At 42.6% G+C, this 17,825-nt stretch overlaps 1 protein-coding gene across 1 annotated transcript in view; it reads right to left on the bottom strand.

The window, feature by feature from the left end:
- Positions 1-569: 569 nt before the first annotated feature.
- Positions 570-17,825, bottom strand: part of arhgef40 (Rho guanine nucleotide exchange factor (GEF) 40) — a 40,901-nt gene continuing 23,645 nt past the window's right edge. The window contains exons 16-27 of the mRNA XM_040140600.1: positions 17,501-17,692; positions 16,864-17,382; positions 15,306-15,721; positions 14,595-14,844; positions 13,456-13,545; positions 10,891-11,097; positions 8,610-8,789; positions 8,056-8,230; positions 6,630-6,740; positions 4,307-4,416; positions 2,591-2,628; positions 570-2,409 (exon numbers count right to left, since the gene is read on the bottom strand). Coding sequence (XP_039996534.1) covers positions 2,608-2,628; positions 4,307-4,416; positions 6,630-6,740; positions 8,056-8,230; positions 8,610-8,789; positions 10,891-11,097; positions 13,456-13,545; positions 14,595-14,844; positions 15,306-15,721; positions 16,864-17,382; positions 17,501-17,692 — 2,271 coding nt within the window. The 3' untranslated portion in view covers positions 570-2,409; positions 2,591-2,607. The remainder of the gene's footprint in view (positions 2,410-2,590; positions 2,629-4,306; positions 4,417-6,629; positions 6,741-8,055; positions 8,231-8,609; positions 8,790-10,890; positions 11,098-13,455; positions 13,546-14,594; positions 14,845-15,305; positions 15,722-16,863; positions 17,383-17,500; positions 17,693-17,825) is intronic.

Below are 17,825 nucleotides of genomic sequence, written 5' to 3'. Positions count from 1 at the left end.
TTATTTTTGTCTTTTTTTTCCACTAGTTTCCAGACACAATATCCGAAAGGAATAGTCCCAATTTGGGAAATACACTTATATTCTTTCTTGCTGAGCTTTACATAAGAAGATTGGTACCTACTATCCTGTCTCCCTGGACAATATGGAGATACAGCCAAGAGCCAGTTAGCTTAGCTTAGCACAGCCAGTGGAGCAAGCAAGCTAGCTCTGTCTGAAAGTAACAGAATCCCTCTACCAGCACCTCCAAGGCTCACTGATGAATACATTGTCTCTCCCTCATTTGGCCTGACGTAAGTGTAAAAAGGACACGCTGTAGTTTTACCTCCGGACAGAGCCAAGCTAGCCGGTTCCCCTTGTCTCCAGTCTTTGTGCTGTGCTAAGCTAACAAGCTGGCTGTAGTTTTACTGTACAGCCACTAGTCAGTGGCATCATCTAACTCGACAAGACAGTGAATAAGCATATTTCCTAAAAATTTAAAACTAGCAAAGGCAGTAACAAATTAACCTTAATGATATATATCAGTCCTTAAAATGTGTTTTCAGATTTTTTTTTTTTTTTAAAATCGGATTTCAGCAAAGATTGAGCTAACAGCAGATAATTACAACTTTGGCCAAGATAATCATACCATCAAAGGCTTATACGGATTAAACAAACAAGAGATAATGTGTTAATTAGTGAAGTTCAGGTGCTTGCAGGTGGTTTTTGTTACCTCCGGACAGAGCCAGGCTAGCTGTTTCCTTCTGCTTCCAGTCTTAGTGCTAAGCTAAGATAATCGGCTGCTTGATGTAGCTTCACATTTACCGTACAGTCGTGAGAGTAGTAAGAATGTTATCCTCCAAGTCTTGCCTAGGAAGGGGCAAACTAATCCTTTAAAATTTTGGGTAAAGCAGTTCCCTGACGCCACAACGGCACCATGTCGAGCGCTCTAATCTTGAAAAATTCACAAGCGAAACTGAAAAGAAACACTTTGGGGAATTACAGGAAAAAGTTGTTGTTTGAGAAACAAACTAAAAGTCAGATTTGATTAAATTAAATTACCTCTTTAAGAACAATCAGATGTAGTTCATGTCTTCTGGCTTCAAGCACAAAACCGGTAAAACCGGAATATAGCACATCGAAGAGATCCCCCTTTCGCCTTTTTATGGAGAGAGCCTTCCAATCCGGAGAGCTTAGACCAAATGTGATGACAATACCCCTTTGTACACAAATCAACATTGCACAGACACCCATTTTATACCTTTGGAATATAGATTATGGCACCTTATATTAAAAGGTATGATGATAAATTCATTACCAGTACTCATTTTTTAAGGCACCAACATTTTCTAGGCACCAAGAAGTTCATGTTGTAGACATAAGTTACACTTTAAAAGACGACTAAATACAATTTGGCATTTATATCCTTATCACTGTTAATAAAAACAATACCATTAGCTTAAACAAACACATTGGCAGAATGTATAGCAGTAGGATATGATACTGCAAGATCTTCCCGTTCGTCATCAAGGCAATGCTTACTGTACGTGTTTAGATATAACGTTGCCTGTCGTTGATTTAGCCACTGTATCTAGGCTCTAAAATGGCCACAGTGAGTATGTGTGAGCATGTGAATGTGAACAGTGCTCCACTGTCTTGTAACAATAAGAATGACTGCATGTGTTGAGGGACATTGTGTTTGTCAGTGTGTGTGTGTGTGTGTGTGTGTGTGTGTGTGTGTGTGTGTGTGTGTGTGCATGCTGACACCACCCCTGCCTCATTTACATAGATGCAATCACACCTAGCCCATGCCACGCATTTTTACACAGGCAGGAAAAGAAAAGTCTACAGTAGTCCATTCAGCGTTGTGAAAATGACAAAGTACATAATACATTCTAAATCTGCAATCCTACGGTGGATTTATGCCCCGCATATTACTTCCTGTTTATTATCAGATGCTGGAGCATGTGATGCGTACAGTCAGCCAGCCAGCTAGTCAGTGGTTCAGACCAAGTGGTTTGGCCTAGTGGGGAGCCGTGGGGCAGACAATGGCCGCACTGTGTGGCTGAAGTGCCTTTGGTGTCAATGACTCTGCCAGCAACTGAGACTGGCAGATCCAAAATGGCGGAATGCAGAGAGCCCTGCTGGTGCTTGTCAGGCTTTAAACAGGGCAGTTTTGATCCTTTTTGGATGCAGCTTTTCTTTCGGGGGTTTCATATTTCATCCTGCTACAGCTAATCTGCTGGCATTTTATTTGTTTTAAGGGAGTGGAGGGGGGCAAGAGGAAAAGGGGAAGGAGAGCAAGCATGTGGGAGAAGTTCAAATAGAGTCCGAGTCTCTCTCTTTTGTCTTCGTGCTCCCCGAAGTCCAGTTTGGCTCGCCCACAGGTGGAATAGAGATGTTTAAATCTTCAGAAAATCCAGGTTCCAGTTTCTGATTGGGAAAAGTTACAGGAAGAGAAGGAGGCACCAAAAGAAAAGAAAATATTAACACTCCTGCAAAGTGAAGTGTAAAATCAGAAAGTGGGCGATGCAGGGATGAAGTGGCGTGAGCAGCAGATGTAAAGAGAGCAACATTTCCATTAAAGGAAAATGTACTAAACAGAGTAACTTACTCTTATTGCGATCACAGTTACACAGCTGTAGAGGGAGACTGAGGAGAAGGAAAAAAAGAAAAAAAACAGAAAGAGTCACATTTTATATTCTGCGCTTAAGTGTGTATGCATACCAAAGTGTGCGTGTACGTGTGCACAAGCGGCAATCCTCCCTCTGTTGTTGAATATGCGCATATCGCTGTCTGTGTGTTTGCCCTATCTGTTTGGGCTGCGAGTGTCCGTCTGTCTGTCAATCTGTTCCCAGCGCAGGCTGTTTGCCAATCTGTCATTTTCTGTTTGCTAGATAAGGAAATTGAGAGGATGTGTGTGTTCGTGTGTGTGTGTGTGTGTGTGTGTGTGGACAGAACAAATTCATTTGAACTTACCATGGAGATGGCAGTCAGGTATTGCTGTTTGCTTACAGCTGAGAAGATGCACGCATTGTGTCGTCACTTAACTAACATACGGAAATGCTGACTGCTGTTTGAAGGACAATTTTTATATGAATCACCTCAACGAAACTGTGTCGGTTTCAGCGCAGTGACAACAATCTCAGGACAGAAGGTTACATTCAAATGGCCGACATTTTCATGTAAAGTCCACAGATTTTCAGCAGACACGTGGAAAGTCCTGGGAAGCAGGGCGCCTCAGGAACTAAATCAGTAATGAACCTCCCTGCTGCGATCCCACAACAGCTGGGCAACATTTAGGATTAGTTGTCTATTTTGCACAAATGACAAAACACTTCAGCAAAACTCTTTCCTATAACCCTAATGGGCTTCTGACCTAAAAAGAAACAGAATTACAGCAGATTAGAAAATGACTAATTTCAGGCACCGACCATGTGATTGCAACGTCTCTGGTTTGAGTCCAGCTGGGAACCTTTGTTGCATGTCATCCCTACTTTCTCACTCCTCATTTCTTGTCTGTTCTGTGTTGTATTGAAAGAAGGAAAAAGTTCTTGAAAAAATACTTCGGGAAGAAAAAATAGAGCTTTATTTGCATAGATGTTTGAAAGGAGATGTGTGGAAGTAAGTGAAGTATTATCATTATCATTTTTTATTATTATCATGATCAATATTGGGCAATTTTTATGTCCTTATCAGACAAAAATAGTAGGGAGATAAAAGGAAATGAGGGAGACAGAGACAGGGAGTGTCTGGATTCACACCGGGGACGTTGCATTTCATGGTTGACGTCTTAACCCCTAACCAACAGAGACCCCCCCTGGGACTCTCTGTCTCCTTAGTCAACTCCTTCTCATCTTGCTCTTTATTAGACTAGTTAGGAAGCCAAGTACTCTTTCTAAACACCAACAGCATTACAACTGAATGAATGGATGCACTATGTTAATGGATTCCATTAACATAGTGTCTTTGCATGTCTGCTTGTTTTTATTATAATTATCCCTGTTATTATTACCAGTAGTATTAGTAGTAATGGCTGTTGGAGGAGTCTCAGTTTCAGGGAACCTCACCCAGATAGTTCCTTGGCCATCAGAAAGTCCTGTCAGGGACTTTTTGGGAAATGCAGGTTCCCTGGGAAGCCCTCTACCCTTGGAAGAGAGCCAGTTGTTTCATCGGGAAAGAAAAACCCCTAAACCTCTCTCCTCATTTCCCCTTCCTCACATCTCAAATGCATATTTAAGCATGGAGAAAGTGTTGGGTGGTCGATCCAAATACAAAATGTTTTCATGCACTTTGGAACCACTATGCTGGGGGTACATCTCCAACCCACCTGTGAGTAACTTGTTGATCCAGAGCTTCTCCTGGGGTCCCTCCCAGACGCCGGGGATCCCCCCTCCTTCTGACTGCCGACAGAGGAGGAGTCTGAGCAGCTACTGTGGACTGAGAGAGAGGGAGAGACAGAGAGTGAGTGTGTGTGTGTGAGAGAGTAATGGTCCTGCGTTAACACACAGCATCAAAATACATTTTATCGAGCAGATTGTAGACACACTTAAAATATATATTTTCTCTTATATATATATATATATATATATACATATATAGCTCTCTATTTGCTTCAGGTAGTGGAACAGAAAGTTCAAATAATGACACTATCCTGGATTCAGGCATGATTTGCATGCATGGATTGTTTGCCATTGACATTAGCATTGTGTGTATATGTACTTTTGTAGTGTAAAAATCTTTGTGTCATAATGTTTTCTTGAAATTAAAAAATGGAGGTCGGCCGGGCGTGGGGGAGGCAAAGAGAGAGGAGTCAGAGCGAGAAGGCATTTTTCTCATCCTGTTCAATGAATTTCTAACACTGTGTTCTGTCCCAGAGGACAATTCATGCATTGAAATCCTGAGCTGCCGTACTCAATGAGACACCTGGTGAGCAGTATGTGCATTACACCCAGCTATGAATGGGAAATCGCTTTGGCTCTAGGGCAACAGCGGCCTTTGGAGACTGGACGGTGGGTCGGGAGTCCGAGGGGATTGTGTTTTAGGTTGGGTGTTTATAGTTGAATTCTTCATATTTTAACACCCGTGGACTCTCTTTTTAAAGTGACACCCTGATCTTGCTATATGCGTATATAGCATCAGCCTGTGATGTGCGTTCGGGGAGGTCTTCTGTGACAAAGATCACAACTTTTCTTCAACCTGCCTCTTTCACTCCCACCGTTCTCTTCAGTGTCGTTCCCAGAGAAAAAGCTCTAAATCCCGCTATAGGCTAGATAGCAACTAGCTAGGGAAATTAGTGGAACGTTTAGCTAAAGGAGCCTGATATTTCAGTCGGGAATGAATGGAGACCAAAACGTAGCTAAAAGCAAGTGAAATTTGGACTTACATTCATCGGGCAGACACAAAAATGACTCAAAATCAACAATAACGTTGCTTCGTGTCTGCTGGATGTGTAAATAGGCAACTGCTTGCTCACATATTAGCCATATCAACTAATACGGATATAATATGTGAGTGTTGTTGTTAACAGCTTGCTCCACTGCCCCCAAGTGGCCATAAAAATCAATTATTACGGCATGAAGGATATTTTCTAATACCAATATCTATAATTATATGGTAACTGTAGGCATATTAAATGATAAAACTGAAGTTCAAGGCTATGGAACCTTTCATACATGGAAAAACGAAAAACTTCTGTTACTTTAGTAACAGGTTGCACATATCATCTTGATTTAGCTGAATGTCAGTACAGAAATAAGAGATCTACAAGAAATGCAAGATAAATCTGCAATAGCTGTTTTAACGTCACAGGAGTGTTCTAGGATGATTTTCTTCCCCTCGTGCTTCATTTATGGATTCAGTATGAACCCAGACACAGCCACAGTTTAACAGAGACATAGGAGGGAAGGTTGGGATGGGATTTGATCATAGCAGAAGTAAAATGTCCTTCAATAGTCAGGCTTTTTGACTGCACTCCATATTCTCCGCAGGCATGTCACAGCTCTTCAGAATTTCTCAGTGTGAGACAAATATCAAAAATTCATAGAGTAGCCCAGGGGCATGAGATTTAAAGAAAAAACAAAACAAAAAACAAAACAAAAACAAAAACAAAAAAAACCACGTTATTACCTTGTCACATGGGGAGATACACCCAGGACCCGTTTTGTTTCCTGTCTGTAATCTCAGGGCTACATCGCTCTCAGCTCAGAAAGCACATTTGAATGATCTAGTAATCCAATCTGGTCACATAAAACCGAGCAACTTCCTGAAGCCCCAGTGTAAACTGACAAATGGTTTAGACTTTCTGTATCTGTGAGGACAGAAGTGGGGCTCTGAGGTTTCAAACTAAAACTCTGAACCTAAGTGTTATCTGATTACTCGTTTTTTTTCCCAAAACATGATAACACTGGCTTTAAGATTAAGTGTTCAGCCCTTTAATGTCAATGACCCACCTATAGTTCAATGTTAGATCAAGGAACACAAAGTGCACTTATGCTTTAAGAATGTAAATTTAAAAACAGTTTCCATTTCAAATCTTTGATGCAAATGCTTTTCTTCCCATGCAACTGCACTAAGAGCACAGTGCTCCTCGTACCTGAGGCATCCCACGCGTCCTGTAGAAGTGCTAGAGGCCTGTGCCCTCTTGGCCTTACCTCTGTCATTGAGACTGTAGATGGAGTCCAGTTCTGAGCCTTGAGTTCCTGTCGCGTCCAGCAGCAGTTTACTGGAAACTCCCATGCACAGCGACTCCTTCAGACACAACTCTGGGAGAGGAGAGAGGGAGGGGCAGAGAGGAGAGATCATTTAAAAAAACAATTTCCATACAGTTTTTTTTTTTTTTTTTTAAAGCACATTCCTGTATAATGAGTGAGCACTTTTAGCTTTTTGAGGGAATGAGGCAGGTTGTCAGAGGGTAAGGAAACCTCTTACTGGGAAAATACTGTTTGTTTATTGTTTGGGTAGGTGAGAACAGCACCATTTGAACACCAAGTAACTGCGCCAATAGATGTGTCACCCCCCCCCCCTTTTTTTTTTTCTTTATGCCAACTGCTGTGGCATTAGTTGACTAGTCGGATACTGTAATCTAAGCCACCTACGGGAAGCGATGCTGAGAGGCGAGGTTTTCTGGATACGAGGAAGTGGATATGTCCTGTGAAAGCCAGCAGTTCCTTGTGCTTGAAAAGCTGGGCATAAACAAATGAACGAAAATCAAACAGCAGACTGGAATGGCGCTGATATTTTTATCTGCTCTCTACTCATAGGAAAAGTAATTAAGATAAAAGTCACGTAGAGAAGAATCAGCTTTGTTTAGTCTCCTAAAATGCTTACCAGTCCTCCTTTTCCTTTCAACCAAATATACAAAAACCAAAAGCTTCAACAACTACACCGCTGACTAACAGAACCTCCACTGTGTTTTGGGCCATATTTTCGGGTGTCTTGTTCACATTACATTGGTGGAATTCAAACGGGAAAGTGACCTTTAAACTTCCTGCTTCACAACCAGTTTGTGCTGGGATCATGTGCAGACAATGAATGGGTTAAAAAAGTGACGCAGGGCTAAGAGCTACAAAAACACGGACAATTTGAGAAAAATATTTAATACTTATTATTACTTTTGCGGCGCATGACTTGACAATCTACCTAAAAGGGTGGGCCATTAGTGTAGTATTCCCACTCCTGTAAAATTGTTAGACTCATGATGGACAGTTTAAAAAGCTGAGGTCAAAATCAATGCAGAAGATCCAGAGATATTGCTTTTTCACTCCATGCAATCTTCTTCCTTGTCAAAACCTCGGGCCTACATTACCCACAACGCAACTCAAATGACAACAGTTCAGTCAGTCTGGGTGTGTTATGTAAGTGTCTGCTAATGCAGCTTCAAGCAGAGATGAGGCCGTTTACCAGGCTTTCTACAGCTTCCTTCACTCTCCAAGATGCGTAAAATCTGCAGACTTTCCCTTTATAATCTGTACTGTTAAATCGTGAAATACCACTCATCTGGAACTCCACGCAGCTTTTTGTAGATTTTAGAGCGAGAGTCTAAGGTTGAGGCCCCTGGGGTCAAAGGTCATACTGTACCTGTGTTGTTGATGGCATGTGTCCACAGCAGATGGGCGACGTCATGAGTCCAGGCCTCCCTTTCTTCCCTGTCCTTCGCTTGCAGCGTGACGCAGTCTTTGGTTCGAGGGGCCTGACGGACCCAAACTTCAAACTTCACCTCACCGACGCTCTGAGTCAGACCCATCTCACCCGTCTGCAGGGAGAAAACATGGAAACGTTCAAGTCAACAAACGAAATCAAATAAAGGAGATAGAAACTATGGAAAAAAAAAATCTAACTGGAGTGCAGAGCGTACTACAGAAAGGTCCAGCCGAGAATGAACTAAAGTGATTCGCAAAAAAAAACACGGGGACCGTCCCAGTCATCGGTGTTTTCTTTCCCAAATAATCAGCCAAGAAACTTCAGCGCCTCGGCATCAGTTTGTCTAAGTTTGCTTTCAGTTTAATCAATACAGAAAGGGAATTTTCCTCAAAACACCGGGCACTCTGCACCTGAGAGAGTGTTCAATTCCCTTGTCGCAAGTGTGTGATAGAAGCCGAGATGGTGCGTGTCAGTGTGAGAGCGCTGTGTACCTTGATGCTGTGTTTGTAGCTGTAGGCAGTGCGTCCTGGGCCGGGGCTCTTCTGTTTGGTGAAGATGACAACGTGCTGGTAGAGGAAAACGTTCCTCGCGCCCGCCCGCTTCCTCCGAGCTCCCCCGCACACCATCAGCTCGCCCTGCCGCACCAGCTCGCCGCGCTCCGACACAGGGATCTGAAATCACACAGTACACACATTACACACTTACACACGAATTAGGATGCACTTATCTTGGCCTCGGGCCCAGGCCCTAGGCCTTCATCTGCAAAAGATACCATCTAAATTTCTATCTTAAGAGGCCATTTAGCCTTGAATTGAGTTAAAATCATGTTTTCTTTGCTAGTAGGTTGAAGTAATTTCACTTCTTTCCAATCCAGTTTCATTTGGGGCATTAATTAAATTGAAACAAGAAACAATATTTTGAAAAAGAAACCTGATTACCATGAACAACAACAGGTGAAATAACCTTAGACCTTTCGCAGATTTTTTTCAACTCTTTAAAGAAAGAAAAAAAACATTTAAAGGACCAGTAAGTACGTTTTTTCTGCTCTGTAGCACAAAAACAAACAACTGTTTTACATTTGAGCATCCTCATAGTGTTGCTGACGCACTGATTACTTCACATGAACTGTCATTTTTTGGTTTTGGAGCAAAATCTCAACCCCCCTTCACAAACTCAAATTTTCAGTTGAAGTTGCAAGAGATTTCAGTTACAAAGACTGAAAAGCTTTATTTTCAATAAGGAAAGAAAAGACAAGACAAAGGAGTATTATTATGACAGTGCCCTGCATGGCAACATAATGCCTCTTCACAAGGATGCCTCTCTCTGTTGGTGCTTTGCTCTAATTGGCCAGCTGACTCAAGCCTTTTGTAAAAATGTGGCTTTACTGCTCATGTCAGTTGCAGGGTTGAGACTCTGTGATGCTGTTGCGACTCCTGCCAGAGGCAGAAAGAGGCTGATAAAAGTCAAACATTATGTAATGCTCCTTAAGAACTCAATACTACACTTACAAAGACACAAACAAAGAGGAAAAAAGGTCATCAAATGATACTTCTGGCTAACATTTGCTCAACCATAACCGCTCTGACAATAAAACCGAAAGGACTTATAATTTACTTGCAACTGTGGACACATAACTTTATTTTTAAACCTCTAGAGATGTGTGGGTCATGATATAAATGATGCTTCACGCACATTATGAACACCCACATCCACATCCACAACCAAAACACACACACACACACACACACACACACACACACACACACACACACACACACACACACACACACACACACACACACACACCCACCCACCTGCACTTACGGCTATTTTACTCGGAGAGCTGTTGCAGCGTGATTTGAAGTAGCTCAATGGGAGTGTTTGTGCTGCCATAATCTCTCCCCTCGCTCTAAAGGGGGAGAAGAGGATAGTGCGTGTGTGTGTGTGTGGTTGTGTGTGGTTGTGTGTGTGTGTGTGTGTGTGTGCGTGCGCGCTGGGGAGTCAAACATTTGTCTGATCAGCTCTGAATGATACCGCTGTGTCAGAGGAGCACAATATGGGGCAAGTGGATATGGTGTTTTCTGACATTTTGATAAAGGTCAAAGGTGTTTTTTTGAATCCAAATTTACAGAAACATTGGTACAAAAGTGTTTCTTACTATTGGTCTGGCTAAGAAAATACCATCTTTCCTTCCACTTCTCTTTCCTGTATTTGCTACTTTCCTCTATTTGTGATCTGAGCAACATAAAAGAAAACTTCACTGTTTTAAGTTCAAATTTTCATTGAAAAAGGAAAAGGAAAAACAAAACAGGACATTGAAGACCATGGCTTTACACCCAAACTGTGTTCAAATGGATTTGATGCATGCGCACACCCAAAAGTTGATTAGTTTCCCAATGTAAGACAATGTTGAACACTCAAAACCTCATAACATCTTCCAGCAGTAGAAAAATTTGGAGAAAATGCAAATGAGGTTCTGATTATGCACTTGGAGTCCAAAAGAATCATTAGAGTGTACATTTTAAAGATGGTTAACCTGAAGAGTATTTGTACTTTTTTATATTCAAAACAAAAACTATTTCATTCCCTTCTTTAAAAAAACTTAAAGACTGTAAATAATGAGCCTCTGATGAAAGATACAATAACGATAACGATTCCATCTGTTCCATCGGCCTGACCTCATCAAGATGACTTAGTTTCTTTCCCTCTAAGAAAAGAAAGTGGGACTTGACTCACAGATGCAGAGTCATAAACTGGGACAAGCGTTCTCACCGGACATCCGACGATGAGGTCGCTGGCCCTGAGGTCCTCGCCGTGCCGCTGGGCGTGTCTCAGGGTGGAGAGGGCGGAGTCAGAGGCGGGGTTTATGCCGCCCAGCTCCTCCAGGGCCTCGCAGTACTGCTCTAGCCTCTGAGTGGGGGCCTGCAGACAGTGAGGGAAGGACAGAGGGGAGAGGGGGGAGGCCGCAGGCAGTTTGGACTGCGGGGAGATAAGAAGGGAGAGAAGGGAGAGAAGATATGTTAGACCCGGACGCCCTTTTCTGGCATATCCACGCCGCGCTGAACCTTATGAAAAAGTCAAACCTCGTGTCCAAAATCATGTACTACTTACTATACGGTATACTTTACAGTGTTTTCGCCATTGTGTACTGTTACCCTCATTGTCTAGCATAAAAGGTGGTGGAAAAAATAATAGAAACCCCACCACAAACTGAACATTATAACCCTCATGAAGGTAGAATTTATTACAGGACTGTTCTATTGGACTGCATTAGTCTCATCTAGGTGTACCTAATAAATTGCAATAAACTGAACGTGTATAAAATGCTCAAATTGTTCCACAATGCTACATAAAAAGTAGTGTACAATCTTTGGTCACTGGAAAAGATTTATTTACCATCATGCATTGCACAAACAGGAAAAAAAAGTATATTTAGACACTTTCAGATGAAAGGAATGGCTTCAGCAGCGTCCATCAGACACACTAAGGGTAACCACATGGTGAAGGGTAAATTACACAGCCCAGATGTTTTGATCACAGTTTTCATTTTTTCCCCATGGGAAACATAGTAGTTGTGTAATAAAACGTGAAAACAAAAGCAAAACAAAAACTAGAAGGTCACTAAGAGAGCGCAGGCCCCCGCTAAGGCCAAAGTCAAACAACGTACACCTGAGTTCAGAGAAAAAAAAATTCATATCCATATTAAATCATCTGTCCCAAAATGTAATGGGTTCTTCCCTGGCCCATGCCCCATCCCTCCACCAAGTTGGGTGCAAATCGGTTCAGTTTTTTCTTTTGTGGAGGTTATACAATTTATTAATTTTTACTCGTGTGTGTGTGTATACGTATAAGTTTAATGTGTATTGTGGAAAAAATTAGTAAACTTACAAAAGAGCTATAACAGACATTAGAAATTCCAATTACTTACACAATAAGAGTTGTTATAATTGCACAGCTTGATACTTAAAAACACAGATAACAATCAAACTTACATTATTATTCTAAAACGTTTTGACCCAACTCAAAACTTCACATCTAAACTATATGAACTACACAGTCTGATATCAGAGACCAACCTGTGTCTAATGTGGGGGACTTCTTCTTCACTTCTTCTATATGTGTGTGTATGAAAAGTACATTAATAAGTGTGGAACGATGACTGAAAACTAAGCTGCCGGTGAAGATTGACAACGGCTAAATGCATTTTTTTGGGTTAAGCTAATTGTGCTCTTAAGTAGTCAACAGAGATACTTGAATCTTATGCAAATGGCCTGTAGAACTATCCACTGATGATTATTATATAACATTCAGGTCAAATATGATGACAGGAATTGTAGACATCCATGTTTCTAAATCTACATTTGGTGAAGAGCTCGTTCGGTCTGCTTCAGTTACCACCTCAGACATGTGTAATCAGAATAATTATTGCTCTGGTGATTAAATCTTGAAGCACCCAAACTTGATTTTACAGTCGTTATGGGTCGGAGAAGGCACACAAGTGTGAAATCACATTCTCCCTCTGGATTTCCTCTCATCGCAGAGACCACGTGACGGGGGCCACATGTGCTGTCCCCGTGTCCATCGCCCTAACTATCGCCGCCGCCGCCGCCGCGGCCGGAGCGATCACCATCATCGTTTAGCCTGAGCACCGGCCTCACATCCATCGCCGCCACAATAACCATAAACCCTCCTGCAGCCATAATCCGCGGTGTGTTCAAGCTGCTTTTAAAGCTGCTGCGGGATGTGACATGAGCTCACACTGCCTCCTGGTGGTGGTTTGTTAGAAATGCTCCTTCATGTGACACTTCACAACTTGACTGTAGCCTCATGGATCTTAAGCACTGTGATCTCTCTCCTTGTAGAGTCCTCTTAGTAATCTCACTATGCAGTCGATGTATTAGTTTTAGTTAATTGTAGCTAGCGAGCTCAAATTACTTTCTCTATAATCCGGCTTTAATTGGCTTTTCTAGTGTACATTAAACATGTAATTAGCTTTACTGTATACAGCTCATTTTTAATTGCTGCCACCGTTGAATAAAGCAACTTTAATTGGTTTGTGCTTGTGATCTGCTTTTTACTCATAATGATGATCTCACACTGTGGCTTAACAGATTTTCTGAAAAAGAAAATAACCAAATAAAAATGTTATGACCACGCCACCCTTATTATGTGTATATCTTCAGGAATGTACGATCATCGGCGGGAAGAAATGGGCGCCTCTCTCTAATTGGAATCATGTTTTACTGAAATGACTTGAGACACTTCAGGGAAAAACTGGTTAACCTCCCTATATTGAAACTCACTTTTCTGCTGAAAATGCAACGTCACGAATCCTACCTTAAAGAAGTCGGCAGCCTGTGTGACCAGTGGAGAGTCCAGTTCTGGTTTAGTCCTGATGTAGTGGGAATATTGCAGAAACTGCTCCCGCTGCATGGAAAAAAGGAATAGAAATGAGGGATCATAGGGGAAGTTGATGTTTTCTTTAGGAAAAAATTACCTGCCGTTATCAACATTTCCTCTGTCTTTTTTTCTCTTCTGTAAAGCAATTTGTAATCGCTGTGCTATGTTAAAAATTTTAGCCACCTTCACACACTTACAAACATGTTTTTGGTCAATTTTAAGTCTAAACCTGTACCACAAAAGTGATCCAACTAGTCCTAAATCCCATGATGTGCAGGAGAAAGATACTTTTAGTATCAAAGTACCAAACACCACAAATTTGAATCTTTTTCCCGTTCACAAAGCGAATACCAAACATCTATCGCCGTTTTAATCTTTCATTACTTGCTTCCCAATTAGATTTCTACATCAAAAACCTCTTCAATAAAGAACATAAGGTCCTTAACAAAGTTAATACTGTTTCACAGGACTTCCAGTAAAACTACTGAATGGCCTTTCAAAGTAAAATTACATTTTTGAACAACTTTGGTCTTATTTTTGATCCCCCTTCCTAAAAAGTAATACATTGCCAAAGTCTGAAAGGCTCTGCGATGCATAATCGGTGGATGTCAGTAGTATCCAACCTGGGGGCCAGGACCAACCTAAGGTGCCCTAAGGATAAATCTGAGGGGCCACATGATTTTTAATGGTATAGGAAATAGGAAAAAAGTAAATTTTTACACAAAATGTATTTTGTCAGACTTTTCTTTATTCTTTCTTTTATTTCTTGTCAAATATGGGATTGTTTTACCTCTTCAGGCCTATAACGTTCCTTCACATGAAATAATCTGAGAAGGGAAACTCGATCTGTGGTGGAACTGCTCAGATTCCACAAACATATAAAACCTGTGATGAGAGGTTGCAAGCAGCCACTGCTTTTTTAAGGAGTCACAAACCAGAAAGGTTGTGGACTCTTGGTTTAAAGTGTTTAAACTACTCTGTGGTGCCATTAGCCAAAAATTTTGACTTAAATCCTTTAGGATGTATTCAAAAACAATGTATTTTCCTTTGCATTCACCCTACATTCCTAGACTTACGTATTTGCTGAAGCAGTCCTGTTGCAACAAGCTCTGCAGAAGAGCGCCCTCCATGGCAGGGAGAAGGTTCTGCGAGTGAAAGGTGCTTAGGCTTGCCCAGTTGGGGAAGAGGGTGTCTGCCCTGCCCCTGATGGAGGCCGGGGTGTCTGAGAGTTCCAGCAGAGGGAGGTATGTCTCCTCTACCCCTTTGAGCACAGCCACGTACTGCCTCTCCGAACTCAGCATCCTGCACCACAGCAGGTACAGCTTACTGAGAGACGGACGGGGAGAGAGGGAGAAACAAGGAGACTATAAGGAGAGCAAAAAAGGGATGAGTACATTTGCGAAATAGAAATAGATGTGGGAGTAAGAGGAGAAGTGGGAGGGAAGAGGAAGCTGGAGTGAAGATAGCAGTATCAATGGACAGAGATCAACCACTGGTAAAGATAAAATTATCTCGGCTTGCATTCAAACTGATAAGATCATTCTACAACAGAACACAGAGAGAGCTTTACTTATATTATCCCTAAAAAAAAAAAAAAGATGAATCTCCCCTTCATCTCAGCCTGGATCTCTCCTAATGTAAATTATAATGTTGGTCTTGTTTAGCAGATCCAAGCCAACCCAGACCTTCTCCTGCTCATTTTCCCACACACAAGTTCCCAGCAGAAAGATATGCACAAAGTTGCTTAACAAAAACGAAGAAGAGGAAAGCGGGAAAAAAAAACTCACCTCTGAGCAGTTGAGCCGGCCCTGTCTGTTCCCGTCTCCCTCTCAGTCCTCCCTAGCAGCACATGTTGCCGTGGCGACCCCGTGTGGTCCACCACCTCCTTGCTGCTGACCTCCACTCCTCGAATCAACACCCCTCCTCCTCCTCCTCCTCCTCCTCCTCCTCCTCCTCCGCCGCCACCTCCTCCTCCTCCACTGCCCCATCCGGGGATAGCCGCAGCCATGCTAGTAGCGATAACTGGGTCAGCTATCGCCCGTCTCCCCAGCCAGGACATGGGGGAGTTGCGGCTCGACCCACCCACTGGGGATTCAGCAGGTTTGGGGGTGGCCGTGCCTCTGCGGGGGGCCAGGAGAGCCTGGAGGTCGAAGCTTGGGTGGCGCTTTCTGGGGGGCTTGGGAGGGAGTGGGGCCTCCGTGGGCTGAAAGGAGACAGATATTTACAAGATGTTAGCAACTAGACTAAACAGATTAATATTAAACCAGCGCTGTATTTTTGACCTGTTAATGGCAGGTTTAATTCTCTTTTCCAAAGCACACTGCGTAAACTTCTGCTGTGAGTGGTCAATATTCTCTATACTTGTCTGGGTAATCTTATCATATTATGTTGGTGTTTATAAGAAAAGTCAATATTCCGGAAAGTCAAAGGAGAAACGGTTCATGGAAAAAAAAAAAAAAAAGATATGACAGGAATGCACTTCTTAACATTGTCAGTCATCTAACAACAACACAGTCATCTTAAATCCGATACGCATTGCTGTTCATTGAACGCATCATTGACCACAGACACCAAATACACCCAGATATGTTTTAAAGATGGCAAGCCCCGCATAAAGTATGGCAAAATCTCTCTCAAAGTTTGTCGTATCACGAAATCATCTCACGATAAAGATCCTTATATTGCCTAACGCTACTTTCTACCAGGCGGCCAGTGGTTTCAGTTCATTTCAACACATCATAACATTCAACATGTAGAAACTTGTTTGAGATTTAAAAAAAAAACAAAACACAATAATAAACATTTTGCCAATTTTGTTTCTGTAATTGCTCTGCGGAAATTATGTAGTAATGTAAGTGAAAGCACGGATACTTGACAGCAAATTGAAAATGCACGCTTGAGATGTCTGCCAGACCCACAAGATCTTTTTTTGTTGTTGGTTTGTTTTCAAGTTAACCTATGACCCAGTGCTTTAAAAAAAGTCTGCGTGGCCCTCTGCTAAGCTCCTGAGAGAATTCCTTTAGTAGTCCCGAGGTGGTTTAAAACCGAGATCCTAAATTTGAACACGGACAAAAACAGTTCTACAAACATGAAGGCTTTGGAATTAGACTAGCTAGTTTCAGAACCGGTGAATAACAATATAAATGTTATGTTATTGATTGGCAGCTACAGTTTCAAAGTATTGGTGTATGGATGGAACCATATTGTAGATACTTTAAATTAAAAAATATTGTAATATTTAGGATTATACAACTATTTTTGCCTGGTTATTAAAACAAACACACGGACATTACTAAAGAATAAAAAAGAACAGAGCAAAATATATCACAGCGATAAGAAACTCACAGTCTTCTTTGCAGGATTCAGAAGGTTCTGCAGGAACTTCCCTCCTCCAGCTCCTCCTGCTCCACTTCCTCCCCCTACTCCCTCTTTCTTATTCCCTTTCTCCTCTCCTATCTTCAGTGTGGAGCAGGTCTGCGGCCTGAACAGCGATGCCAGGGATCCCCATGACTGCAGCCCCCCCTCGCCACCTCCGGCTCCCAGCCCCCAGTCGCCCTCTCCCTCGGGACCCATCAGGTCCCACAGGCTGCTTGCCGAGGGCATCTTGGGTTTCCCCTGGCCCTGATTCTGGCTCCTGTCAGACTGGAGGAACCGGGGTTTGACCTGTGCTACAGTCCGCTGGTAGCGTTCCACTGTCTGGGTCCAGAGATCCAGGAGCGCCCCGCCGCCAAGCTCTATAGCTAATGACCGGGCATCCTGGAAGCGTGATGGTGGGATGGGAGGGAGGGAGGCAAGAGGGCAGCTGGACGAAGAGGAAGAGGAGGAGGAGGATGAGGAGGAGACTGCATCACACCACTGGGTGGCCTGCACAGGAGACAGAAAGAAAAGGTGACTGCTGTTTGCCCTCAGGAAGATTTTAAACCATTAATGTGCGCTCATAACTTCCTCTGCGGTCAACAGATGTCTTCCTGTGCTGCATTACCTCAGTCAGTGTGGACAGCAGCCTCTGTGTGTTGTCCAGGGTGGTCCAGCAGTCAGACAGACAGTGGGACATGTCTCTCAGCTTCTCCCTCACAGGAGGAAGTCGGATCTGGATGTCGCCCAGGCCTGCCCAGTCCAGCTCACACCAGCCCTCCAAATCGTTGAGCACTGTCAGAGTCTCGCTGTGCAGCTCCTAAAGGATTTAGGAAGATCCCATGTGAAGTCTTTGCCCGGAAAAACCCCTCAAGTGTTTACTGTGGAGGCTTGGCAACATAAATTTGGAAAATCATGATGGGAATAATGGTAACTATCTCTGCTGGGAATAC

The sequence above is a fragment of the Xiphias gladius genome, chromosome 12 (genome assembly GCF_016859285.1).
Source record: "Xiphias gladius isolate SHS-SW01 ecotype Sanya breed wild chromosome 12, ASM1685928v1, whole genome shotgun sequence".
NCBI classification, from domain to species: Eukaryota; Metazoa; Chordata; class Actinopteri; order Istiophoriformes; family Xiphiidae; genus Xiphias; species Xiphias gladius.
This window is presented reverse-complemented; position numbering and strand designations above follow the sequence as displayed.